This window comes from Gymnoscopelus braueri (genome assembly GCF_963280865.1).
Source record: "Gymnoscopelus braueri genome assembly, chromosome: 19".
NCBI classification, from domain to species: domain Eukaryota; kingdom Metazoa; phylum Chordata; class Actinopteri; order Myctophiformes; family Myctophidae; genus Gymnoscopelus; species Gymnoscopelus braueri.
In genome coordinates this window covers 6,784,868-6,812,644 of record NC_137621.1, presented here as the reverse complement: position 1 = coordinate 6,812,644, position 27,777 = coordinate 6,784,868, and the positions used below count along the sequence as shown (strand labels likewise).

General features: G+C 41.5%; 1 protein-coding gene across 1 annotated transcript in view; it reads left to right on the top strand.

The window, feature by feature from the left end:
* gabrb1 (gamma-aminobutyric acid type A receptor subunit beta1) overlaps positions 1–27,777 on the top strand; it is a gene marked incomplete at both ends in the record, with an annotated part of 204,514 nt that overhangs the window by 118,977 nt on the left and 57,760 nt on the right. Inside the window, one exon of the mRNA XM_080413964.1 lies at positions 4,319–4,539. Coding sequence (XP_080270090.1) covers positions 4,319–4,539 — 221 coding nt within the window. The remainder of the gene's footprint in view (positions 1–4,318; positions 4,540–27,777) is intronic.

The window sequence follows — 27,777 nt, the reverse complement described above, 5'->3', positions numbered from 1 at the left end:
ACATGAGTCACGCAAACATGAGCCGGCTGGCCGATCACATTGTGTTGTGTTGCTGGTGGACAAGTAACTAAGGGACCAGTCGAAATTTACATAAGGGGGGGTATGGAGGAAAATAGGGGAGGGTCATGCCTTTCTAATTTTGGTCCAAGGGAGGGTCAGCTAATTTTACTTTGAATCCAAGGGAGGGTCATGCAATTTTGAATTGATAAAATAGTCCGTTTTTTATATACCTTTTTAGTACAGCAGAACAGTGGTCAATGACCCCTCTCCATTTCAAAGGATACTAAGAATTCAAATCAAGTAACACCTTGTCTATTTAGAATCAATGACGGTCGTTAACAAGCCATCAACGCACAGCGAGTGTGAACGACCCAGTCAAATGTATTCAGCGTCTTAACGATGGTGGTTGAACAATTAAGCAAAACTTCAACAGGCGTTATTGGAGAGATGCATTATAAATAGGCCATACTGGATATTCATAATCATTTGAAGTAATTCTGTGCATGTGATTAATGTGGATCTATATGGACAGTTGTGTATAGATGCCTAGCTCCACAAGTAAAACCAGAAGCATCAGGCCATAATTGATAGCCTAATTTGTTTTATGTAGGCAACAGTGTAGTTGTAGTCACTGTAGTTGATAATTAAAAGGGCAGAGTGACAAAAGTTTTAAACTACTGGTTACCAAATATTCAACTTTCTTCAATCTGACCAGGATTCAATGGGTTTCCCACATGTAAGATGAGAACACTATCCATTCTGCTACCACTACTACAGATACACTGTGCATTTAGCAAGACTGACTACACTACAGCAATGTTCTAATCAATGTGGAAAGCAAAACATTGGACATATCAGTTTTAAATGTCATGTTGTATTTGATGGGGAGGGTTAGGGGTGTCAAGAATTTCACAATACGATACATGATGTTGGGCATGATATCGATATGATATATTATTAATGTTCTTTTCTCATGTATCATCAACATTGGCCATAATCTTATAAATAACGTTATAAAGCAAGTTAGAAACAATTACAAAGTGCTTTGTACACACAAATAAATACATTTGTGCAAGCTCAATGGAGAAGTGAAGTTCTCACTAACTATAAACCCATTGTTTCAGAGGACAGATAGACACTAATATAACAAATATAATATAATATAAGACTGCATAACTATAAATTCCACAAACCTCATATTTTTGTCATCTGGACTTTACCAACCAAGTCCAGCCTAGTTATTTCCAACAGCTAAAAAACATCTATAATACCAGATACAGTATAATACAATCTTAGATTAGATGTAGGCCTATTTGAGAGTGCAGATGCATGTCACATTAACGAGAGTCAACGAGCATCAGCTGACACACAACACCTCCCCTCTGCAGTGCTTTAAACTGAAAGTGACTGACTGGAGTCTGTTTCATTTCTCTCCAAAATACCTTGAATATGATGGAGGACATGATTAATAATTACTATGATTATGATAAGCTTTACATTTCATATCATACAGTAAAAACTCCTAACTTTCACCGGCAAAAAAAAAGAAAGTGTTTTTTTTGTATTAAAAAAACAATTAAAAAAATATTACGATACAGTATGACATCATGACAATACCTATCATCACATTTTAATACCACGATAGGCTATATCGTGACACAATATATCGTGACACTTCTAGGCGGGGAGGGTTACTCTTTTTTTTGTAATCACTTGGGGAGGGTCATTGATTTTTTTTTTTTGTCAAAGGGAGGGTCATGGCATTTTAGATCAGGGCACATACATTTCCTCCATGCCCCCCCTTATGTAAATTTCGACTGGTCCCTAAGTACATTTATTTAAGTAACTAAGTACATTTATTTAAGTAACTAAGTACATTTATTTAAGTAACTAAGTACATTTATTTAAGTAACTAAGTACATTTATTTAGGTAACTAAGTACATTTATTTAAGTAACTAAGTACATTTATTTTGCTCATAATATTTATTGTGTTGTAAGCTTGTAGACCGGGTGTTTTTTTTCCTCCCGAATAGCCAAAGTATAAAAGAGGGCTTAAGTGGTATTATTAATCATTTAAATCTGCAAAGTAAATAAAGTTTTCAAATAATTGTAGTGGATTAAAAAATAAAGTACAATATTTGCCTCGGATGTAGTGGAGTAGAATTGTACAGTGTTGAGAAATGGACAATATTTAAGTAAAAAGTTAAAGTTCCTCAAGATTGTACCTTACAGTATAAGTGCAGTACTGCCACTGGCCCCTTAACCCTCCATACCTGCTACATATGAGGGAGCTCATATGACCTTGTTCCCCCCAAAATTCAGCTCAAACATGGGGGAAGACTGCATTTTACTACGCTGCCTCCAAAACGTGGAATGCCTTACCAAAGGCTATGAGCTTGTAGATCTATGAGCTTGTAGATATTTTTGAAAAATTGTGAAAATGTGTGCAAATCTTTGAATATATATATATATATATTGTTTATTTTAACTCAAATCTTTGCTTCTGGGGATTCTACAAAATGTCTTCTAAATCCTATCATTTTTTTTTTTTTTTAAGAAAACTTATGTTGCTGTAATATAAGTGGTTCTCAAACGTTTTTCATGTCAAGGACCCCCAATATATGTTTTTGTGTGTCCCCCCCCCCCCATCTCAAAATATTTTGTTGCTGGGACCCCCAGAAGCAAAGATTTGAGTAATACTTGTACATATATTCCAAGATTTGCACACAATTTCGCGATCCCCCCCCCCCCCCTTGCTGTTTTCTGTAAATATATCTTTTGCTGCTGCTGGAGATCTTCCCGTTATGTGTTGTATTGTATGTATTGTAGCCTACTGCATGTCTCATCATGATTTGTGTGCATGGGGTTCTCATCTTAAACAAGCTTAGTGCTTAATGAGATTTCCAGTTTAGTAGACCTTGTATTGTGAATTTGTACTTCCATGTACTGTCATGTACTGTTCACATGTCTTACTAAATAAAGTACATCAATCAATCAATTACTGCTGAATTGAGCCCCTGGAGAGTTCTTTGTGTTTATGTACTTCCAGCAGTCGTTAGCGTGACAAGACCCTCTCCTACACCTTGTTTACAAACAGACAGCTAGAGCAGCTAGAGCATATACCTCTAACCCAGGGGGTCTCAACCTATGGGTCGGGACCCCCAGGGGGGTCCCCACATGATTTTGAGGGGGTCCCCAGATGACAGTGAAGTTTTCAATTTAAGGACTAGCTTTTAACTCTATAACTGCCAAAGACGTTTATAAACGTCTTTGGGCCTTCAGCTATTGCCTGCCAAAGACGTTTAAAAACGTCTTTGAAAAAAAAAAAATTCTAAAAAGATTCTCTAATTATTTAAGATTGACACCTTTTCGATATTCCAAACGAATAAGGAGATAACAATTCCCAAAGATTTGCTGCTCCATCCACTTCAATGTTAAAATTGAAACGGACAAACAATTCACAATGTTTTTTGGTTTGAAACTACTGGTTTTGAGCTATTTTCAAACATCAAACAACACATGACAACAAGGTCAAATTGACCTCGTTGACATTTGTGAAACCACACCTGAATCTCATCTGTGATTAGAAATTATCTGGGATCAATCATACTGGAGAAAAATATTCTGTGGCTATGCGAAAAGGTACCAAAATCGGTCAAAACCCTGGCAGAGGCTACAGACTTTTTGAAAAAACTCTGGCAGGGTAAGAGTTAAGAACAAATAAAGAGGAAAAAAAAGAAAGAAAAGAAAAAGTTCATCTCTGCATCAAAAGTAATCGACACACTATACTATAAAAACTGCTCAAACATTGGCCAAATTATCAAATAATATAAGACAGAGGCCAAATTTGTGAAAATAGCAGATCTACAAAAGCGCACAACGCCTTGTAGATCTGCTATTTTCACAATATTTACAGTATCTGTGGAACCGAGTCAAAGTAAATGCAATGCCTCAACTCAAATATGATTATTTTGGGGGGTCCCCAGCTCAAATATGATTATTTTGGGGGGTCCCCAGTTCAAATATGATTATTTCGGGGGGTCACCAGTTCAAATATGATTATTTCGGGGGGTCCCCAGTTCAGTTCAAATATGATTATTTTGGGGGGTCCCCAGTTCAAATATGATTATTTCGGGGGGTCCCCAGTTCAAATATGATTATTTTGGGGGGTCCCCAGTTCAAATATGATTATTTCGGGGGGTCCCCAGTTCAGTTCAAATATGATTATTTCGGGGGGTCGTGGCTTGAAAAGGTTGAGAACCACTGCTCTAACCGTCCATATCTCTGCTCCATCTCCCCCCCCCCCCACTACTACAGGACTACACCATCACCATGTACTTCCAGCAGTCGTGGCGGGACAAGAGGCTGTCCTACACGGGCATCCCCCTCAACCTGACGCTGGACAACCGCGTGGCCGACCAGCTGTGGGTGCCCGACACCTACTTCATCAACGACAAGAAGTCCTTCGTCCACGGCGTGACGGTCAAGAACCGCATGATCCGCCTGCACCCGGACGGCACCGTGCTCTACGGCCTCAGGTGAGAGAGTCACAAGACCTCCTCCTGGTGTCATCATAGGCTTTTTACCAGTGTTGATTTCGTCGACTAAAACTATGACGAAAAATGTTCGTCGACGACTATCTTTTTTCACTGACAAAAACGAAATAAAAACTAAACTAATATGACTAAAACTAAGACTACATATATTGACAATTTCGTCAACAAATTAGACTAAAATGTTGAGGGACTAGTGGAGTAGAGATCCAGTAGAACTAAAGGACAAGTCATTTTATGTTTGGTTGCGCTCGGGTGTTGCGCTCTGAAAATAGCCGATCTACAAGCTCACAACGCGTCGCAGCGCGACACGTTGTGAGCTTGTAGATCGGCTATTTTCTGCATGCAACCAAGTGTAAAATCAGACATTACGACGCCATCAAGGCACCGCCAAAATACATTTTAGTCGACTAAATCAACTGTAGATTTAGTAGACTATAATATTATGATATTTAGTCGACTAAAACTAGACAAAAACTAAAACTTTTCAGATGACTAAAATATGACTAAAACTAAATGGAATTTGATTCAAAAGACTATTTTTACACACAGAGGAAAACCTGGTTTTCATGCCAAAATGGCCTGTGTGATAAAGTCTACTCAAGACTGTGTGATCCAGTCTAATGAAGAAAGGAGAAAAATAAGGGGGGTGGGTGGGGGGTGGTATTGGTTCTGGTAGTGCGTTCCGGTTGGCGCCGCATTGTTTTTGTTTTTGAGCTTGTAGATCTGCTATTTTCAAATGGCCTAAATGTATATAGGGCTGAAGTGGTTAATGCATGTTTTGTAATTGTAATCTAAAATCTACAAAGTAACTAGTAACTAAAGTCTTCAAATAATTGTAGTGGAATAAAAGTACAATATTTGCCTCTGAGATGTAGTGGAGTAGAAGTAAAAGTACTGAAAATTGGAAATACTCCAGTAAAGTACAAAATACCTCACAATTATACTTAAGTGCAGTGCTTTAGTAAATGTACTTAGTTACTTTACACCACTGAGTCTCACTAATCGCGCTACTAGTTAGAATACAAGATGGCCAAATATAACAGACGATTAGTATACCGCAAACCATGCGTTGTGAGCTTGTAGATCTGCTATTTTCACAATATGTATCTGTGGAACCGAGTCATACTAAATGTAATGCCTCAACTCCTTTCTAAGTGCTTGTCAGGATGGGGGGGTCCCCAGTCCAAATATGATTATTTGGGGGGGTCCCCAGTTCAAAAATATGATAATATGGGGGGGTCGCGACCTGAAAAGTTGGAGAACCAGTGCTTTACATAAAAACATTTAGAGAACCACTGTGACAGGGTTTTCAGGGAAACCTTTAGAAACCTCTGCCGTTGACCTGACTCACACGGCGGCCATTTTGCTTATATCACACTAGGGGTGACCTCAGTAGTTATTATTTATTTCACTGTCTGTCCTGCTTGCATGCAGGTGTGTGTGTGTGTGTGTGTGTGTGTGTGTGTGTGTGTGTGTGTGTGTGTGTGTGTGTGTGTGTGTGTGTGTGTGTGTGTGTGTGTGTGTGTGTGTGTGTGTGTGTGTGTGTGTGTGTGTGTGTGTGTGTGTGTGTACGTGTACGCGCGCGCTGTTGGGTCGAAAACGATTATTTGAAAACTTTAGTTACTTTGCAATTATCAATTATTATATTATGAAACATACATTAACCACTTTAGCCCTATTTTATACCTAGGCTATTTGAAAAGCCGATCTACAAGCTCACAACGCGTCGTGAGCTTGTAAATCTGCTATTTTTTTTCTCTCCCTGTTGGTGTGTGTGTGTGTGTGGGGGGGGGGGGGGTTTAGCTCCTTCAGGTGCATTTTTATTTTGTTTGTTAGTTCAGTAATAACCTTGTATCCCCATACTTTAGAATTAAAAAACGAAAACAAATCAGTAGTACTTCCACCATGCAGTGTAGAGAACACGTCACACAGGACACAGCGGTTGTTTTGCCTATAGGCGTGTTCACTGCTTTGATGTTCTCACATGCATCACATTCATGTGAACTTGAGGTTGTGTGTGGTGGGGAAGTATTCTATGATGATACGCGTTGTGCGTTTTTTGCGCACTCACATGTATATATATATATGTGTGTGTGTGTGTGTGTGTGTGTTTTTTGCTAGGGCCCTTTGGCAGGATTTCCACAACACCACTGCCACTGAAGTTATGTTCTGAATTCATAATGGGGGAAAAAAAACTGCAACGGCCTGCATTAATATCGTACACTCAAAGAACGAATTTACCATCAAAACACAACGTCACAAAATAACATATTATATTTCTGCTGTCAGGCAGAGACCAGCTATCTCCATTTCTTTTACTTTCTTTTTTACTTAATCAGTGCTATTGAACACCCTTTACGTCTGTGTGTGTGTTTTTTTTTTTACAAATGTTGAACCAATCAAAAGTATTTAAATGCCTAAACCTCCCAACTCCATTGGATCCTCAAACTGTCGGTCAAACCGCGTAACTCCGCCTTGTGAAGATAGTTGTTTTGTCCAGCATTGATGAGGCAGTATTGTGTTTTAAAAACATGTTTTTTTATTTGTCATTTCCTGATAAGTTTATATTTTGGACATAGCTGGTTTCTGCCCGACAGCAGAGAGATGTATTCATAGTCCATAATCCATGTTCTCCCCCTTTCTTTACTGTATTATGTAATAATGGTAATTTTGAACGTCTATAAACATATATACGGTGAAGTGCAAAGATCCATTGTGTGGGAGGATGTCCTGCCGGGACATGAAGACAGGCGTAGGCTATATATACACGTGTAAAACCAATCAGTACATATGAGTCGTATTAATAAGCTGGTTGGCTCAGCTTAACCACATGGACACTAGCATCCCTATTCTAGGCATGTCATAATAGGGGAACGTTCTGCAAAAATAGCTGAATGTTCTGTAAAAATAGCTGAACGTTCTGCAAAAATAGCTGAACGTTCTGCAAAAATAGCTGAACGTTCTACAAAAATAGCTGAACGTTCTGCAAAAATAGCTGAACGTTCTGCAAAAATAGCTGAACGTTCTGCAAAAATAGCCGAACGTTCTGCAAAAATAGCTGAACGTTCTGCAAAAATAGCTGAACGTTCTGCAAAAATAGCTGAACGTTCTGCAAAAATAGCTGAACGTTCTGCAAAAATAGCTGAACGTTCTGCAAAAATAGCTGAACGTTCTGCAAAAATAGCTGAACGTTCTGCAAAAATAAAACAATGGACTGCAGTAATGAAAACGGATTATTTAAACTTGCATGTTTGGAATTGGAGCGGACAAAATCAATCATATATCATTATTTTGCATGGACATTGACCCGCAGGCAGCATTTAGTGAAGGTAGGGGAAAAACACCAGTTCCCCATGTATGCTGAAAGCACCGGGCCAAGTATAGGCCCCTGGGGGACACCTGTCAACAACATATACAGAGGGGGTTAAGTGGTTAATAATGCATTATAAAAACATGAGTGAAAAAAAAAAGAAAAAGGGAACCCTTTGAAAAATCACCGGGCTCCACCGTGGCTTTTAACCAGCTTTGAACCCATTTAGACCGGGGAAGAATCTGTGTCATTTTTTGATTTCTTTGGCTATTCAAAAATAGCAGATCTACAAGCTCATAGCGCGGCACCGAGTGCCGCGCTATGAGCTTGTAGATCTGCTATTTTTGAAAAATCTTGAAAATGTGTGCAAATCTTTGAATATACATATCTTTTTAAAGCTAACATTTGTAACTCAAATGTTTGCTTCTGGGGAGGATTCTACAGATGTCTTCTAAATCCTAGTTTTTTGAAAAAATGTTGAGATGGGGATGGACCCCCATCTCAAAATATTTTCTTCCCCCCAGAAGTTGTAACAGAGTTAAAAATGTTCGCTATATGGAAAAATAGATATTCAAAGGTTTGCACACATTTTCATGATTAAAAAAAAAAAATAGCAGATCTACAGTGCCGCACTATAAGAGCTTGTAAATCTGCTATTTTTGAATAGCCAAAGAAATCTAAAAATGACACACAGATGCGTTTCCTGTCTTAACTCTTTCACTGCCACACTTATTTCAGACTGTGTCGTCCCAGTGCCAGGAAAAAGGTGCATTTTTCAGTTTGTTTTTTAACATTGAAGTGAATGGAGCAGCATTTTTTTGGATAGCGTTATCTCCTAGTTCCTTTGAGATAAACAACAAAAAAAAAGACAAAAAAATTAAAAAAAAAATTAAAAGAAAAGTTAAAAATGTATTTCTTTTAATTTCTTTTTTAAAATATTTTCGTCATTTCCGTCCGTGGCCATGATAGCCATAGAGCCATCGGACGGGAATTCCCGTTTTTGGCAGTTAAAGAGTTAAAGGGTTAACCAGCTCAACAAGCTTGTAGATCTGCATTTATTTATTTTTTATCTTGAAAATGTTTGCAAATATTTGAATATATATATATACAGTACTGTATATATATTCTCTCTCTCTGTAATATATTTTCTACAGTATAGCTGCCTGAGACATTCAGTTCATCAGACGTGCCAGTTTATCCACTACGATTACTGTTGCAACATTATGATTTGCATGATGAGGTGTTTGATGCAACAAATTATAATCAAAGTAAAGTACTCAAGTAAATGTACTGTGTGTTTGTGTGTGTGCGTTTGTGCGTGCGTGCGTGCGTGCGTGCGTGTGTGCGTGCGTGCGTGTGCGTGTGTGTGTGTGCGCATAAGCGCCGATCCAGTGGGTGCTCAGGGGTTTGAGCACCCACGGGAGACAGTGAGCACCCACTGGGAATGCGCCTGTCCGGTCGGATGGTTAAAATGCTCTGTGACGTGTGCACTGTGCAGGGTGCATGACACAGTCTTATATACCGCACGTCATTCTGTCATTAAAACTCTCTCTCTGTAATCTTCAAAGTCTAATAATTAATTCCTTGTGTGCAAGTTGTTATCATCCGCCAATAAGCCAATTGTACTGTGTGTGTGTGTGTGTGTGTGTGTGTGTGTGTGTGTGTGTGTGTGTGTGTGTGTGTGTGTGTGTGTGTGTGTGTGTGTGTGTGTGTGTGTGTGTGTGTGTGTGTGTGTGTGTGTGTGTGTGTGTGTGTGTGTGTGTGTGTCTTAGAGATAGGTTTACATTTAGACAATGATTCAGGTTGGGGTCAGTCTAGGATTAAACAGGTTAGGTGTTGGGGTTAGTGTTAGGATTAGACATTTAGAGGTTAGGGTTAGTGTTAGGATTAGACATTTAGAGGTTAGGTGTTAGTGTTAGGATTAGACATTTAGAGGTTAGGTGTTAGTGTTAGGATTAGACATTTAGAGGTCAGGTTTAGGTGTGTGTGTGTGTGTGTGTGTGTGTGTGTGTGTGTGTGTGTGTGTGTGTGTGTGTGTGTGTGTGTGTGTGTGTGTGTGTGTGTGTGTGTGTGTGTGTGTGTGTGTGTGTGTGTGTGTGTGTGTGTGTGAGAGTGTAACGCACATTGTAAGGCACTTTGGATAAAGGTGCAATAGAAATGCACCATTTTCCATGCAGATCAGCTGTTTAATCATTTATGGAGTCAAGCAGCTGCGCTGCAGTCCAGCACACGCAGCACTGGGAAGCAGGCTGCCCTCCTGGAATGTAACTAAAGTACATTTACTCAAGTACTGTAATTAAAGGTAGGGTAAGGGATTTTCTTTGGTTGAAATGTGTTTTAAAAAAGTGTTAAATAGCTCTATATTTTGATAGTACTCATTGCTATAGAGTGTTTGTTCAGTAATAGGAGTCTCCATGTCTCTCCAGCTCTTTATTAAACAGAACGGGACAGGATACCAATTTTATCCAATCAGGATAGAGAACTCACACAGGATACATATTAAACAAGTGAGATTGGAAGTGATGACACCAAGAAATGAGCAGATCAAGGTTGGAACTGGAACACTATAAAAATGAAGCTCTCTCCTGATTGGCTGACAATTTGTCACTTACCTGAACATTTGTTTTCCGTTCATTAAAGAGCTGGAGAGATGTGGGGGGGGGGCTCCTGTTACTGAACAAACACTCTAGTACAGATGTGCCATTCCAGAAGTTCACAGGCCCTGCCATTGGGCCAATTCATGGGCAAATCAGTGGGAAATCCAGACCTTTTCATGGAGAAAGTGGGACATTCGCTATAAGTCCTACCGGGGAAACTCCCCCCCCTGCGTCAGGTGATGAGCAGCGGCCTGCTCGCTCCTCATGCATGAGCTCATGTTCGGGGCTCTCCCCAGGCTGGCAGAGGGAGAGTAGCGCCCAGGATTACAGGCTTAGGCAATTGGCACTGGGCGAAAAATGGGTTACAAAATCGTGGAATAAAAAATAATTAAAAAAAAAAAGGTCAAAGATTCTCTTGGATCAGATGGGATAAAACATCAGATACAAAACAGAGGCACCAGAGTTCATTTTGACACCAAATTCGATTTAGGTATTTTAGTCAGTCTTTTGGTTTAGATCTGAAAGCTTTTAGATTTAGTCTAGTGTTAGTTGACCATTATATATCATTAGATTTTAGTCAACAAAATCTACAGTTGATTTAATTGACTAAAATGTTTTATTTTGCCGTACAGCCTGATTTACCCTTAGCTGTGTGCCGAAAATAACCGATCTACGAGCTTGTAGATCGGCTAGTTTTGGAGCGCGACACCAGCGCACAACCTAGCATTAACCCATTAAGACTTTTTGATTTGAGCTAAAAAGCGTTATTTCACACTTTAGCTATTCAAAAATAGCAGATATACAAGCTCATAGCGCGGCACCGAGTGCCGCGCTATGAGCTTGTAGATCTGCTATTTTTTTTTTATCTTAAAAATTTGTGCAAATCTTTGAATATATATATTATTTTAAAGCGAACATTTGTCACTCAAATCTTTGCTTCTGGGGGGTCCCTGGAACTAAATATTTTGAGATGGAGGTCCGCGGCCAAATACATATCATTTTGGGGGTCCTTGACGTGAAAAAGTTTGAGCACCACTGATATAGAAACATACGTTTTTCAGAAAACTGTTGGGATTTAGAAGACATTTTGTAGAATCGGCTTCAGGTCTTAATGGGTTAAATCACTTGTCTTTAGTTCTACTGGATCTCTTCTCCACGCGTTCCTCCATAACATTTGAGTCTAGGTTTGATTTGTCGTGCAACGAAATTGTCAACATATTTAGCCATAATGTTTAGTTTTAGTCATCATAGCTTAGTCTTCATTTACAGTAGTTTTTCATTGGTTTTCGTCAGTGAAGAAAGGTAGTCGATGAACATTTCTCCTCACAGTTTTAGTCAACGAAATGAACACCGCCGAGCACTCGTCCCCTTATTATTACAAGGCAAACACCAGTAGTGTAAAAAATACTCACATTTGTTACTTAAGTAAAAGTGTCAATACTGCAATATAGAAATAGGCCTACTCTGCTACAAGTAAAGGTCCGGAATTCAATATTCACTTGAGTAAAAGTACAAAAGTATTGGTATCAAAATGTACTTTTAAAGACGGGGTGCCGTGATTTTCAGTGACAAATAAGGTCTTCATCAGGGCTAAAGGATGAAGACCGTGAGAACACCTACTTTATTATTACCTTGTAATAATAAAGGATCTGTCTCCTCCTTCTTTTTTACACCCAGTGCCAGGATCCTCCTCCGGTCTTTTATCTACTTGCTTACTTTTACTTGAGTAAAAAAAGAAAGAAACCTGAGTACTTCTTCCACCGGTTCCCGAGGGAACCGCTGCACCGATCCAGATCCTGGGTTTAGCTGTGAGGGGGTAAAAAACGACTCCCCCCGCCTCGCATGGGTGGGTGTTAAGTTCAGGATTTGTGTGTGTGTGCGCGTGCGTGCGTGTGTGTGCATGTGTGCGTGCGCGAGTGTGCGTGTGTGCGTGCGCGCGTGCGAGTGTGTGCGTGTGTGCGTGCGTGCGTGTGCATGTGTGCGTGCGCGAGTGTGCGTGTGTGCGTGCGCGCGTGCGTGCGTGTGTGTGTGTGTGTGTGTGTGTGTGTGTGTGTCAATAATGCAGCTCCACCACTTCAAAGACATTCTGTGCCGTGGTGGGAAACAGGAATGATGACTTGACAACTTTTACTCTCAGATGGACTATTTTTTTTTTCTCCTATTTTTTTCCTTCTTTTTAGCTGGGAGGCAGAGCTGCACATATCCGCTATGCTGTCGTCGAGCAGAAACCTCGTATCTCCATACCAACGCTTTTTAACATTTTTTATTTCCCCTCACTAAATTAACGCCCTACTTCGTCGTTTATACAAGAGTCTCAAGCAAAAAAAAAGATCTACAAGCACGCGACGCGCCGCACACGACGCGTCGCGAAGCCTGTAGATCTGCTATTTTCACTTATTTCTGAATTTCCGTTCCGTTTTTCCTGAAAAGTAAGGTTTATCTTGTCAGACGTATGAGGTTTCCACTCGACACAGACGTATTGACAGAGTGCTCACATTGCAGTGCAGTAACAGCCAGGCTTGTCTCACTGCTGCACCAACGCACTGGTGCAAGAAATACTAACATTATGTTTACTTCTTTTTTTTTTTTTTACTTAACCACTTAACACAGGGGTCTTCAACGTTTTCAGGCCAAGGACCCCCTAGCTGAGAGAGAGATGAAGCAGGGACCCCCTCCTCTATATTGTATAAAATTGTGTTTCAGATTCAACTTTTTTTTGTTTACTTGGTCTGCTCTGTTTTCCCTCTACACCTATACCTCTTTGCCAAAAATAGCAGATCTACAAGCTCACAACGCCGCGAGGCGTTGTGAGCTTGTAGATCTGCTATTTTTGGCTAAAGTTCTCCTCAGAAAAGGGATGCTAGGGTTCAAGTGGTTACGGTAAAAATAAAACATATCACACAAAGATTTGGCGGACCCCCTGTAGTAACTCTGAGGACCCCCTGTTGAAGACCCCTGACTTAACACATTCATTGCCAGGTATTAATCAATTCATTCATCCCACCTCTGCCAGCAGGTTTTACCTTATTTTGAGTGTTTTTGACGATCCAAAGAAATTTGTTTTCAACGCGGATGTAAACGAACAATATCTCGTTGGAAAGACACATTGTAACCGCGATCGTCTGTTCTCTAGTTATCGGCAGTTGAATACAGCTCGTTTTCACTGAAAAATGCAATATGGGAAAAGAAATCCGAGATAAATGTATTTTTATAAATCTGATAACATTGTAGCGGACGGGGTGACATTTTTTTAGATGACGTCATTTCCCGGTGGAGTCAAGGCATCATTCATAGGTTGGTTCATTCGAAGAGCGCCCTCTAGCGTAATCATTAAAGGCTTCATGACATTCAGTTTTACAACACATTAAAAGTCTTTGTCATGGTCCTTGTATAAAAAAAATTGCTGAAAATTCCACTCCAGTGAGCCATTGCAGGTGTTTTTCTCTCAAATTTTTAAAGCCTTTTCAACTGCAATGTCAAAAGTAATCTTTGCCTGCGGGTGTCGCTGTTGAGGGATTTTGCCTGTCAATCATCGCCCATGCTCCCCCCCCCCCCCAAATGAAAGGAAAGAGAGGGGAGGGGTGGGGAGGAGAGGAAAGGGGGGGGGATTAAGTGACTATGACATCAAAGTCAAGGGGCCAATCACAGATTACTTTTCAGCCTAATTATTCAACAAAAAAAAGACCACAGAAAAGGGGTGTAATTGGGTGTAATTGAGACCATTAAAAAAAACATAAAAAATAAAAAAAAGTTTAAATGAATGTCATAGAACCTTTAATAACACCATGATGACGTAATATTACATCTTTGGTAGTGAAGCGTTGGATTTGAGATGACGTAATATTACATCCTTGGCATTGGCTTTAAGTGGTTAAGTAAAAAGGACTGTAGCAATACCTCAGTATAGAAACACTCCGTTGTTGTTAAAGGTACCGGGCCTGGATTTAAAAAGATGTGGACGAAGAGACCGTGACGTCACCCGTTGTTTTTTTTATACAGACCCGTTTTGAAGCCTCTAGTGCAGCCGGAAATGTTTTGACACCGGCGGGAATCTCATGAACATTCTCCGGGCCTACGGTATATGGAGTTCATGGGAAGATGGTTCAGATGGGAGGGAGGAAAGCTACAGCCGGACTCGAGCCGAGGTTCAGACCCACGATGGTGACGCCGTAGAGTTTGAGCAGGGGTTCCTACGGGGTGACACCCTGACACTGTTGATTTCGTCGACTAAAACTATGACGGAAAATGTTCGTCGACTACCTTTATTCACTGACGAAAACTAAATAAAAACAAGATAAAAACTAAGCTACGATGACTAAAACTAAGACTAAATATATTGATAATTTCGTCAACATATAAAAACTAGACTAAAATGTTAGTGAGGGATCTAGTGGAGAAAAGATCCAGCAGAACTAAAAGACAAGTCATTTTATGCTTGGTTGCGCACGGGTGAAAAATAGCAGATCTACAAGCTCACAACGCGTCGCAGCGCGACGCGTTGTGAGCTTGTAGATCGGCTATTTTCAGCATGCAACCAAGTGTAAAATCAGCCATTGCGACGCCATCAAGGCACCGCCACAATACATTTTAGTCGACTAAATCAACAGTAGGTTTAGTCGACTAAAATCTTATATTTAGTCGACTAAAACTAGACTAACAGTAAAACATTTCAGATGAACTAAAATATGGCTAAAACTAAATGATATTTTATTGAAAAGACTATGACTAAAACTAAATCAAAATCAACATTGCACCCTGACCCCCGCTTCCTGTTTATCGTGGCGATGGCCCAATGCCCTGAGACTCACAATGCAGATGACATTGCCAGTAGAAATGGAAATGCAGGAATCTCTGCCTCAAGCACAAAGAGTATTTAACACAGAGGACGAATCCATTGCCCTGCTGCCAGCGGGGATTGGTGCTCGAGGTAATGGAAGGACTTCAAATGTATCGGTGCCGGTGACTGCTTGGACAGAACAGGAACTGAGGGATCCGGAGGGGCCACTCGCCTGGAACGTCTTGCATGGGATGAGGAGAGTGTTGGAACTCTGACATAGAAGATGACCTCAAAGGGCTGCTCGTAGCTAGAGAGGAATCAGTGCTGCTGTACTGTGTGTCTTCTAAATCCTAACAGTTTCTATGTCAGTGCGGTTCTCAAACCTTTTCATGTCAAGGACCCCCCCAAAATTATATGCATTTGGCCGTGGATCTCAAAATATTTTGTTCCAGGGACCCTCCAGAAGCAAAGATTTGAGTAAAACAATATATATTCAAAGATTTGCACACATTTTCATGATTTTTCAAAAATAGCAGATCTACAAGCTCGTAGCGCGCGAGTGCCGCGCTACGAGCTTGTAGATCTGCTATTTTTTAATAGCCAAAGTGTAAAATAATTATTTTTAGCTCAAATGAAAAAGTGGCATATAGCTTGTAGCTAAGAGCTTGTATATCTGCAATTTTTTTTATTACCAAAATATAACATAATGGTTAAAGTGGTTATAATCCAAAAGGACACGGATGTGTTGCCGGTTTTAATGGGGTTAATAGAGTTTGCTGAAGGAGAATCAGTGATGAGTATAGCAGTAGTTTTTGGCTCATTACGTTAGCAGATCTAAACAGCCAGAGGCTTGCATCTAGCTAATAACATCTGGCTCCAACACTGAGGGCAAACCCAACCGACGTCATTACACACTGGACCAAGGTTGTTTAGACATGTTTAGAATTTTAATTCATTTTAACCAGTGGTGGGAAAAGTACTCAAATGTTTTACTTAAGTAAAAGTGTCAATACTGCCATGTAGAAGTACTCAGTTACAAGTAAAAGTCCGGAATTCAACATTTACCTGAGTAAAAGTACAAAAGTATTGGTATCAAAATGTACTTAAAGTACCAAAAGTAAAAGTACAAAAATGATTGAAAATATACAAGCTCACAACGCGTCGGGATGCGACGCGTTGTGAGCTTGTAGATCGGCTATTTTCAAATAGCCTAGGCATAACATAGGGCTAAAGTGGTTAATGTATGTTTTATAATGTAATAATATATATATGCAAAGTAACTACAGTAGCAACAACGTTTTCAAATAATGGTAGTGGAGTAAAAGTACAATATTTGCCACTGAGATGTAGTGGCGTAGAAGTAAAAGTATAGACAATTGGAAATGCTCCAGTAAAGTAAAAGTACCTCAAAATTATACTTAAGTACAGTACTTGAGCAAATGTACTTAGTTATGTTACACCACTGGATATAACCAGGGGTGGAGAAAGTGTATACCTGCAAGTAAATGCAATAAGTATTCAAAAGTACAAATCACAAAGTACAGTACAGTACGTTAAAAAAAATATCAATGCATTGCTCTATTCCAAAAATAAATACAAATTTATTGTGAGCTTATAGATTGGCTATTTTCTTTCTATAAAAAATAGGGCTTACAGTAAGTGGTTAATTCATAATACTAGAAGCTTGCAGGGCCGAGCGTCTAGCCCGCGTAGCGCCCGCGGCCACTTGGCAGCGCATATAAGTGGCGTAGCGTCATGAGGGCCAGTGGGGCCGTGGCTCGGTCAGTGTAGACCCTGTAGCGCGTCTGATATGTGGCATAGAGGGGCGGATTTTAAATCTCCAGAGGAAACATCCGTGGGCTACCATTGGTTCAGCGATGTGTGCGGTCGCCCTGCGGCCCCTCCTCCTCCACCAATGTGCAGTATTGAGAGCCCTGACGTCACAACATTTGGAGCGATGGCCACTGCACTCTGGTTGGTTAGGGTACACCTAGGGCCCAGGTAGAACCCACTTAAAGCCTGCATGGGCAAACCCAGTTAGAACCCGCCTCGGTCCCACATAAATGTGGCTAGTTGGGGCCCACCTAAGGGCCAGGTAGAAGCTACTTATAGCCCGCATGGGCATCGCAGTTAAGACCCACCTCTGCCCCACATAGAATTGCCTACCCACCTAAGCCCCGTTTCGGTGGTCACAAACGGTGCTAGGGTGACCACCTCATTTGGTAGCATGCAGGGGCCTTAAGCAGCAGTAATGTAACACAAGGCAGCGCTTGGCTAATAGTCATGTAACCCAACTAACGGCAACACAGTAATGGTCATAAACATTCACATACTAGACTATTAGCAGGCTGCATTAACAACCAGCAGCAACAGAATCCAAGTAGCAGGCCACGTTAGCAGCTAATGCTGTGTGTGTGTGTGTGTGTGTGTACGATGAGGGTTGGCAGGTCTGTTTGTCGTATAAGCGATTTAGGGCTTATGTACATCTACAATGGACTAACTGAGCAGGAATAGTAACATTCACCACACTAACTGTCATTGTCGACAACGTGATTTCACAGCTGCGTCAGCCACGACAACCACGTTAGCGTTAGCTACATGCTACGGTAAAAGTGCGTTAGCGTTGGCCACTAATCTCAAATACAATGAACGCTATCACAGTAGTGGACATACACATTGGTTACATTAGTAGCAGGCTGCAGTGACCTAAACGTCTTGACAATATGAATGACAGGGCGATTTATTAGAGAAATGAGGGTGATTGTGCTGTCCAGCTCAGCTCGCCCAACTATCACGGAGCCCTGTTGTTGCTGCGTCTGACTGTAATGGTGACAGCAAGCTCTCTGCGATGCCATTGTCTGGAAACTGGCCTCAGGATGACACGACCAATGAGAGTGAGCGCTTTCGTTGTTGCTAAGATACGGTGTATGGCACATGGCGTCTCTGCCCCATAGCTTGTGGATCTCTGTCATATGATTGGCGTAGCCTGCGTTGCCAGGTCTGCCTTTTGTATAAGCGATTTTGGTCTTATTTGGGCGCGCATTTGGGCTCGTTTGCATAGACCACGGCAGCGCTTGTTTCTTTCCTGTTTGACTGATGTGGCAAAGGTGCTCAGTTTGGTGAAACGAACCATCCGGAAGTAAATTGCGAGCTGGCGAAGTGATTTGCATAAGTATTGGGGCATAATGCGTTTCATATTAATTGTACATCGTGCACGTAGAGTAACGGTATGGGAAGCAGCTGGTGTTACAGGCAGAATATTGAGGAATTTGGGGGGAAAATGTGGAGTTAGTTGGGCCATGTGTGTGCTTGGAGACTGCCTCCATACAGTTGTGTACCCTCCATGAGGCCGCCAATTATGGTAGGAGGATATTTTATAAGTTTGGGTCCCAATAGTCCCTTCATAGAAATGCAGTTGAGTCAAAAGTACAATATTTCTATTTGAAATGTAGCCGAGTGAAAGTCATGCAAGAAATAAAAACAAAAATTATAATGCACACACACACACACACACACACACACACACACACACACACACACACACACACACACACACACACACACACACACACACACACACACACACACACACACACACACACACACACACGTGACATCCGCATGCACTTCAGCTGTCAAACTCGCGGGAGGTCACAACATCAGAAATAAAGACGGCAGCAGCTCGTATTCGTATTATTAGCCCTGTCATTGGACAGGAAGATGCTAACGCTACCTAGCTGTGAAAGGTAACATCTGGAGTGAACAGCTGCGTGTGCAGGTCCTAGGGCTTATAGGTTACGTCACCACAATACGCTAATGATAGCTAAAGCTATCCAGCTCATTAGCGGAGCGCCGGTATGTATTTGGAGATAGAATGGGGGGGGGGGGAGCTTCCTGCCCTGGTGGAAGGAAATGTGTAGGAGGTCCGGTTGTCCGCTGTTATTTTTTTGCATACTAATTAACGGCTGTGAGCAGTGGTGGCACGTGAATCAGTACATTTACTCACGTACTGTACACACTTAAACCCCATATGGGTAACCGGAGGCCCTTAGGGCTCAATACTAGTGTATTATGTGTTATTTTGGGGAAAGCTTTCGCTGAAAATAGCCGATCGACAAGCTCACGATGCGTTGCGTTGTGAGCTTGTCGATCTGCTCTTTTCGGCAAAAGCGTTCCCCACAATACCGATGCTGGAGTTTTAAGTGGTTAAAGGGCATGAACACTTTGCTCGAGGTTTGGGTTGTGTAGTTAGTTACCTTGCCATGATGTAACTCCAAAGGTGTGCAAGAAATCAAAAATAAATTTTCCCTTGATTAGAAATTTGATAATTCAAAATATGCCCCCTCGTTGACTTACATTGCACGGTGAAATAGCTCTCAAAGCCACTCTTTTAGCCCGTAGACGAAGGCAAACAAAGCTGATTCAGACAATATAGAACACCAGAAAAAAAACGGTACTGTTTTTTTTTTTAATCAAAATGTCAACTTGACTATTTGAAGTTCTGGATCCGGATCCATGGATCCAGTCTAGGTTTTCTTCCTAATGCAAATAGCTAAATCAAATTTAATTTATTTTAATTTATAATCAATGGAGCAATTATTTTTGATTTCTTGCCCACCTTTGGAGTTACATCATGGCAAGGTAACTACAGTACACAACCCAAACTTCTACCAAAGTGGACTTTCCCTTTTGAGTACAATATTGAGGTCATTTTACTTAAGTATATCTATTTTTCAATACGTTATACTCCATTACATCTCAGAGGCAAATATCTTCCACGACTGTAGAAGGCGGGGCTTCTTTCCCCGACAGAAGGAGTGTGTAGGTTAGTGTATCATGCTAATTATGGCTGTGGGCATGTCACATGTGTTAATGTGTGTATCAACGTGACTGGAGGTCTTCACCCCATCCGTAAAGATATAAGCAATATTACACAAGATGGCGTGTGCTTTACCATGTTTATTGGCACGACATGTGATGAGGTCAGGAACGAGGAGGAGACGAGTTCCGCAAGCATTACTTTTAGAGCTATCTGGGAACCCATCGTCAAAAGAAAAGGAAAAAAAACAGCGCCCTCTGCTGTTTCTTTCCTTTGAATTTGAGCTCGGAATCTGTTCTTGAGAGATTACTTTTAGAGTGGCTTATAGGGATCAATGTCTGTTCTTTGTTGTTATGTCTGTTTGGACAAGACCAACGACCACATTTAAATAAGTCTTTATTGTCTTTTTATCTTCTACGTGTTATTTCAGTGAATGCATTGTATTTACTTGTATTTCTCTCCTTTAACAAAACGTTCACATAAATAAATAAATGAGCTTATCCCTAGCACTCATTATGGAATAAAATAAGAACATATAAGGCCTAGATAATTTAACTTACTTAAAAGATAATACATAATGAGGCCATGTGTCAAATAGCTGCCGTAATAAGTTATTATAGCCTATTAAGACTAGAAAACCGATCCAACGCACTTTGGTGTTGTGTTTGTGTTAGGCTATTATTATAGTAATTGAACAAAAATACCTTTTCACGTTCCATTTTGACTGAGAGGGCTTGACAGTCCAGGTGAGGGGGCCGACGGGACGTCCCCTCAGGCTCCCCCGTGGCGCTGGGCCTGGATCGGCTATGTTTTTGGTAAATTTTCCCCCCGGAATATGGATGCTGAGGTTCAAGTGGTTGATCCGTTTTATTGTTGTCATGTGGTGGTTTTGATGCACACAGGGCAGCTTGTGTGTTTTGGTGGTTTTGATGCACACAGCAGCAGCTTGTGTGTTATGGTGGTTTTGTCTAAACCTAACCTTAATCCTAACCCTAACCTCACAAAAATATACCTAACCCTAACCTCACAAAAATATGTCTAAACCTAACCTTAAAGGGGTAGTTCACCCCCAAAATAACTTTTTTTCTATTGATTACTGACCATCTGGAGCCTTGAATTCATAGATATTTTTTTGTTTTTGTCACATTCCTAAGCCAATAATTTGATTATAATAAATGTGTCCCCATTGATTCCGGTAGGAGACACAAATGCATTTGTGTCTCCTACCGGAATCAATGGGGCTAAATTTATTATAATCAAATAATAAAGGAAGGAATGCGACAAAAACTAAAAAATATCCATGAATTCAAGGCTCCATGGGGTGAGTAATCAATAGAAAAAAAGTTATTTGGGGGGTGAACTACCCCTTTAATCCTAACCCTAAACTCACAAAAATATAGCTAACCCTAACCTCACAAAAATATGTCTAAACCTAACTTTAATCCTAACCCTAACCTCACAAAAACTATGCAGAGAGAGACAAAAAAAGGAGTAGTACCCAGGGTGGGATTCGATCACGGGAGGTTATGGTTCCTAGCCAAGGCAGCTGGTCCAATTCCTTGATTCGAGTAGTATTTGAAGCTCCAATGTGTGCCTTTTATAGTTGCTGTAGTCCTACAGTGACGCATTAGGGAGTGAAAATGACAGAGAGGCATTAACTGAAGCCTATCTGTGAGAAATGTGTGTGCATGGCTGGGGGAGCAGGTGGTGTGATGGTAGGTGGGCCGGTGAGGTTTCAGGTTTGGGTGCATGGCTGGGGCGGCAGTGGCTCAGGGGTAGAGTGGCCGGGTGGAGTGAACTGGAAACCGCAAGGTTCCTAGTTCGATCCCGGGCTGGGGGGCACCCCCAGAGTTAGTGTCGAAGTGTCCTTGAGCAAAGACGCTGAACCCCTAATTGCTCCCGACGAGCAGGTTGGTGCCTTGCATGGTTTCCTCCTCCATTGGTGTGTGAATGTGTGTGTGTGAATGGGTGAATGTAATGCACAATCTATGTAAAGCGCTTTGGATACAAGCGCTGTATAAATGCACCATTTTATATGGTGGGAGGTAGCAGGTGGTGTGTGTATGGTGGGAGGTGGTAGGTGGGCCGGTGAGGTTTGGGTGCATGGCTGGGGGAGCAGGTGGTGTGTCTATGGTGGTGGGTGGGTGGGGGGTGGGCCGGTGAGGTGAGGTTTAGGTGCATGGCTGGGGGAGCAGGTGGTGTGTATATGGTGGTGGGTGGGGGGTGGGCCGGTGAGGTGAGGTTTAGGTGCATGGCTGGGGGAGCAGGTGGTGTGTATGGTGGTGGGGGGGTGGGCCGGTGAGGTGAGGTTTGGGTGCATGGCTGGGGGAGCAGGTGGCGGAGCAGCAGGACTCTGATAGTTCACTGGCATTTGGATGAGACGGGGATGCTTATCGGTGCATTGCTGGACTTCAACAATGAGACCGGCGTGATGACCGTGAAAGACAACAACTGTCGCACCGCCACGGCTCATGACAATATACCACGATATCAAAATAATTCGTCGTCTCTGTCTGGGTGGAAACCGGCCAAAAACTGATATTTTTCAGGATTCAAAATTCAAAAATAGCAAAAGTAGCAGATCTACAAGCTCGAAACGCGTCGCTTCACGCCGCGTTTTAGAGCTTGTAGATCTGCTATGTTTGATGCTTTTGTGTGACGCTGTGGTAGGCTATGATCAAGTACGATATACATTTACGAAACAACACAAAAAGTGGAGATAAGAGTCAAGTCAAGTTTATTTCTAGAGCACATTTAAAAACAAAAAGTGCTGCACAGCATATCAATGTACTATAGAAAAAGAAACAACACTGTTACACAAAAATGTACACAAAATGTACACAACAACACATACTAAGAAATCACTTTTTGGCCGGAGCAATGAAGGAGAGCGTCTAGGTTTTAAAAAGCACAAAGTACTATAGATACTATAAAGTAAGAGTATTTCTTTACTTGAATCATTGGTCTAGAACAGTGGTTCTCAAACAGTGGTCCGGGGACCACCAGTGGTCCTTGGGGGGGTACCTGGGTGGGGTCCCCAGCAAAATTAGTTAACATAGCGTCACAATCATTTTAACCACTTAGATTTGGCAATTAAAAAATAGCAGATATACAAGCTCATGATGCATATGAGCTTGTAGATCTGCTATTTTTTGAAAAATCTTGAAAATGTGTGCATTGCCTTGAATATATATATATTTATAAAGCGAACATTTTTAACTCAAATCTTTGCTTCTGGGGGGTCCCTGGCACAAAATGCTCAGATGGGGGTCCGTGGCGAAATGTATATAAATGTATGGGTTCCTGGCATGAAAAAGGTTGAAAACCTCTGATCTAGAACATGTCCATGTGTTTGTCAGATTGCTGCTGCGGTGTATTAACACATTCCATGCCAGAGTTTAATCTCATAATGTACTCACCAGTGCCAGCGTTTTATTGTTGTTTTTTAGTTTTTTTCATGTCGCCACAGACCTCGCTAAATAAGTTAAAAGTGCGCATTCATTTGGTTCTAAACACACAGCGGATCTGTGTGAAACGGCCAGCGAAAACAGTTTCCAAATCCGAGCCGCCATCTTGAAGATACAGCGGATCAACGCTAAACAGTGATCAGCGAGGAGAAAAACAACAACCGAGAAAATGGAGTTTTAAACAGGATCCCAGACAGGAAGCGGATACGATCGAAAAAACCGGAACCCGAATAATTCCGTTTCCTGTCTTCAAACCGGAAACGGAAATGGATAAAAAAAATTCGGAAAGTGCACCTGGGGAAATTTCAATGGGAATCGGCGGTTCGCGTATATCTACGCGATTGGCACGCTGCGGCTTTAAATCGGTTCGCGTATCTACGCGATTGGCATTCAATGTGTTAAAAAGAAAAAGACGTGAAGAAAATATTGCGTGCGGACTGTTGTTTAACCACTTAAACCCCAGCTTCCGACAAGCCCCACAAGGCGTTGCACATCCCCACGCTCTTAAATATTTGATCGTCCAATCCTCATGTGTTTAATATCAAAATAATACAAATATGCACCGACACTCACGATAGGATGAGAGTAAGCTTCTTGCGGTTCTCAAAGTGCGGTTCTGGGGGGGGGGGTGCGTGTGCGTGTGCGTGTGCGTGTGCGTGCGTGTGTGTATGTGTATGTGTGTGTGTCATCCTTTTTCTAAGGACTACTGGGAAAGTATTATTTAAAAAAAGGGAATTGCGCTTCCATCAAAATGTAGGTTTTTCAAGGATATAATAATGAATAGTTACTTTTCAACAACATAGCTGGGCCTGTTTGTTAAGGTAAGGACAGGGCAGAAAGTGCACATGAATACAGTACATACGCATACTGCAAAAAGGCTTGTATGCGCATGGACCCCCAGGGGTCCTGGAGGGGGTCCCCAGCAAAATGAGAAACAGTTTTTATTAGTTTCCATTATTTCCCCTGCTAGTAGTAGATCCAGTGAGAGAATGCATAAAAACGACTATTCAGACCATATAGGTTTCATATCACTCTCCCCCATCTACTGTACAGACAGCTGTAGAATTATGTACACAATCTAATCTAATTCAGATCTACATCTATTTATTAATAACCAGCCTCTATCGATGGTGCTGTAATTGGCCGTCTCTCTCTCTCTCTCTCTCTCTCTCTCTCTCTCTCTCTCTCTCTCTCTCTCTCTCTCTCTCTCTCTCTCTCTCATTTTGTGTATTTGGGTCCAAATGTAAATATGTGCAGTACGGTACGGTGCTTATATTTTGGTGCAGGAGGGAGCGGGCGGACAGAAATTAACCGTGGCCGGTAATGAGCCGCAGTGAATTGGTAAAAAAAAAAAAAAAAAAACAATGGTCAGAAATCCAACGGGAGCAGGAATGAGAAAACAATCCTGCTCAGGTGCTATAGGATGGGGATTCTATCACGGAATCGATTCCCAAGTTATTGAGAATGGGAAATCAATGAAGGCTTTGGGGTCGTCAACTCTCATTGATTCTAGTGGGACCTGACGTGACATCATGTTTACTGTACTGATGCACTAAATTAGTTCAAACTGCTGGTGCTGAATTCATGTTGTAGCACTGAGACTAGCTGTGACTCTGTCCATGGTCCTTAATTCATGTTGTGACACTGAGACTGGCTGTGAGTGACTCTGGCCATGGTTCTGAATTCATGTTGTGACACTGAGACTAGCTGTGACTCTGGCCATGGTTCTGAATTCATGTTGTGACACTGAGACTAGCTGTGACTCTGTCCATGGTCCTGAATTCATGTTGTGACACTGAGACTAGCTGTGACTCTGTCCATGGTCCTGAATTCATGTTGTGACACTGAGACTAGCTGTGACTCTGTCCATGGTCCTGAATTCATGTTGTGACACTGAGACTAGCTGTGATTTTTATTACTCATTCAATCGATTGTTTTGATTTTCTTACCTTTTTCAAGTATTCACAGAATGTTTATCTCCAGTATGATCGATCCCCTTATGGTTGCTAATCACTGAGGGTTGCACTGTGCGGTTTCGCAAATGTGAACGAGGTCATCGCGACCTCGTTGACATTTTGTTGTCTGCCTTTGAAAATAGCATGTCTGGACCAAAAATACATAAGTAATATGTTAACTCTTTGACTGCCAGAGTATTTTCATAAAGTACTCCCCCATTGCCAGCAATCTTCGTGTTTTTTTATATTTTGAAAATTTTCATGAAAATAATTTATCAGACTGTTTTTTAAAGACACAGCACAAATCCGCCACGAGAGAGCAGCACATGACAGCTTGATCATCTCCTTGGGTCACTGGCACCCTTCTTGAGAGATTAAACAGTGAAATGCATCAAAACGGATGTGACGTTCTCTCAGATTGTCCGATCGGCCAAAATTACGATGTGATACACGACGGCGATGACTGATCGTCACCCAGACCATAGATTATAGAAGAGAACCTGTCCGTTCGTTTGTTATACCCTGTGAAAAACCGTGTGTTAACCTATTATGGACGAAAATGACCAGGGAAAAAGAATCAAAAACCGGAAACGGAACCCAGGTCATGAAACCGGATGCAGATGTGGGTGAAGTAAGTGGAACTCGAAAATAACATTGAATATTAAGCAGCATAGCGCAATCAGAGATTAAACAATGAACACGCGTCGACGGCGGGGGTGGATTAAGTAGCAATTGACGCGTTTTCGAGTCAATGGCGTTTATAGAGTTAACCAAGAAGTGAATGGAGCAGCTTCGAATCTTCGGATCACGATATCTTGGGTTCTGAAAAAAAAAATTCTTCTTCTTCAAAAACACGTCAAACACAGCATTGGCACTGAATGAGTTAAATAAAGTATCCAATCAATCAATCAATCAATCAGAAGCTTCAATGTTGCGCATCAGTCGAAGCCAACGTGCTCTACCGTTGATTGTCAGCGGAAATTAAAGGTTAAGCGTTAGAGTGCCCCAGATTAGCACCAATTTGCCAACAGCTACCGATAATAGTAAAGGATTGATAAGGAACTGGATCGATAAGCAGGATCAATAAGGGGAACAAAATAGATTAAAAAAATGTGCTTACTCTGGGCTCTGGGTTGCCAACTACCTGCAATCCAAACAAGAGACCCCCAGCCGGGGGGGGGCCTTATTTCCAAAAAAAATAAGGGACACCCAGAAAAAAAGATAGAATCTCACTGTATGTACAGTTTTTTGTATATTATATCAACAGAGACAGAAACCTCTTATCTCCATATTTCTTTGTAAATTAACGCCCTACTCGATCACACTACATCGTTCACACAAAAAGCATCAAAAGTGGCAGATCTACAAGCTCGAAACGCGGCGCGAAGCGACGCGTTTCGACCTTGTAGATCTGCTACTTTTGATACTTTTGAATTTGAACCCTGAAAAGTAACAGTTTTGGACATAATGACGTTTCCACCCGACAGAGACGATGTGTGTACGAGCTGTTTGAACCTGTGAGACGTGCGTCATTGATTGATTCCCCCCCCGAAACAAAATAAGGAACAAAGAGTGTCCCCTGTGTCGGTTCAATGAGGGACACGTCTTTTTAGTTTCCAAAAAGAGGGACGTTTCTGTGTTTCAAGGGACGGGTTGGCAACCCCGAGGTGACCGTGACCCTTTGTGTGTTGTTGGCGATGATGTCACGACGATGAAGATCAGGTGAGACTCCATGCTGCAACCGGCAGCTGATAGCCAGCCTTAACCAGACGCACTCCTTCCAGGGGGCACGCACACACACACACACACACGCACACACGCACACACACACACACACACACACACACACACACACACACACACACACACACACGCACAGGCACTTATTACTATACTTGTGAGGACATCAACGTTGTAGGACAGTGATTTTATGAGGCTTAAGTCATTTTACACGTTGTGAGCTTGTAGATTAGATCGGCTATTTTCGGTGCACAACACCATTGCACAGCTAAGTATAAATCGGGCATTAACTCCAACCGATAAACCCTAAACCTGACCTCTAAATGTCTAATCTTAAACCTAAACCTGACCTCTAAATGTCTAATCCTAAAACTAAACCTGACCTCTAAATGTCTAATCCTAATCCTAAACCTGACCTCTAAATGTCTAATCCTAAAACTAAACCTGACCTCTAAATGTCTAATCCTAATCCTAAACCTGACCTCTAAATGTCTAATCCTAAACCCTAAACCTGACCTCTAAATGTCTAATCCTAATCCTAAACCTGACCTCTTA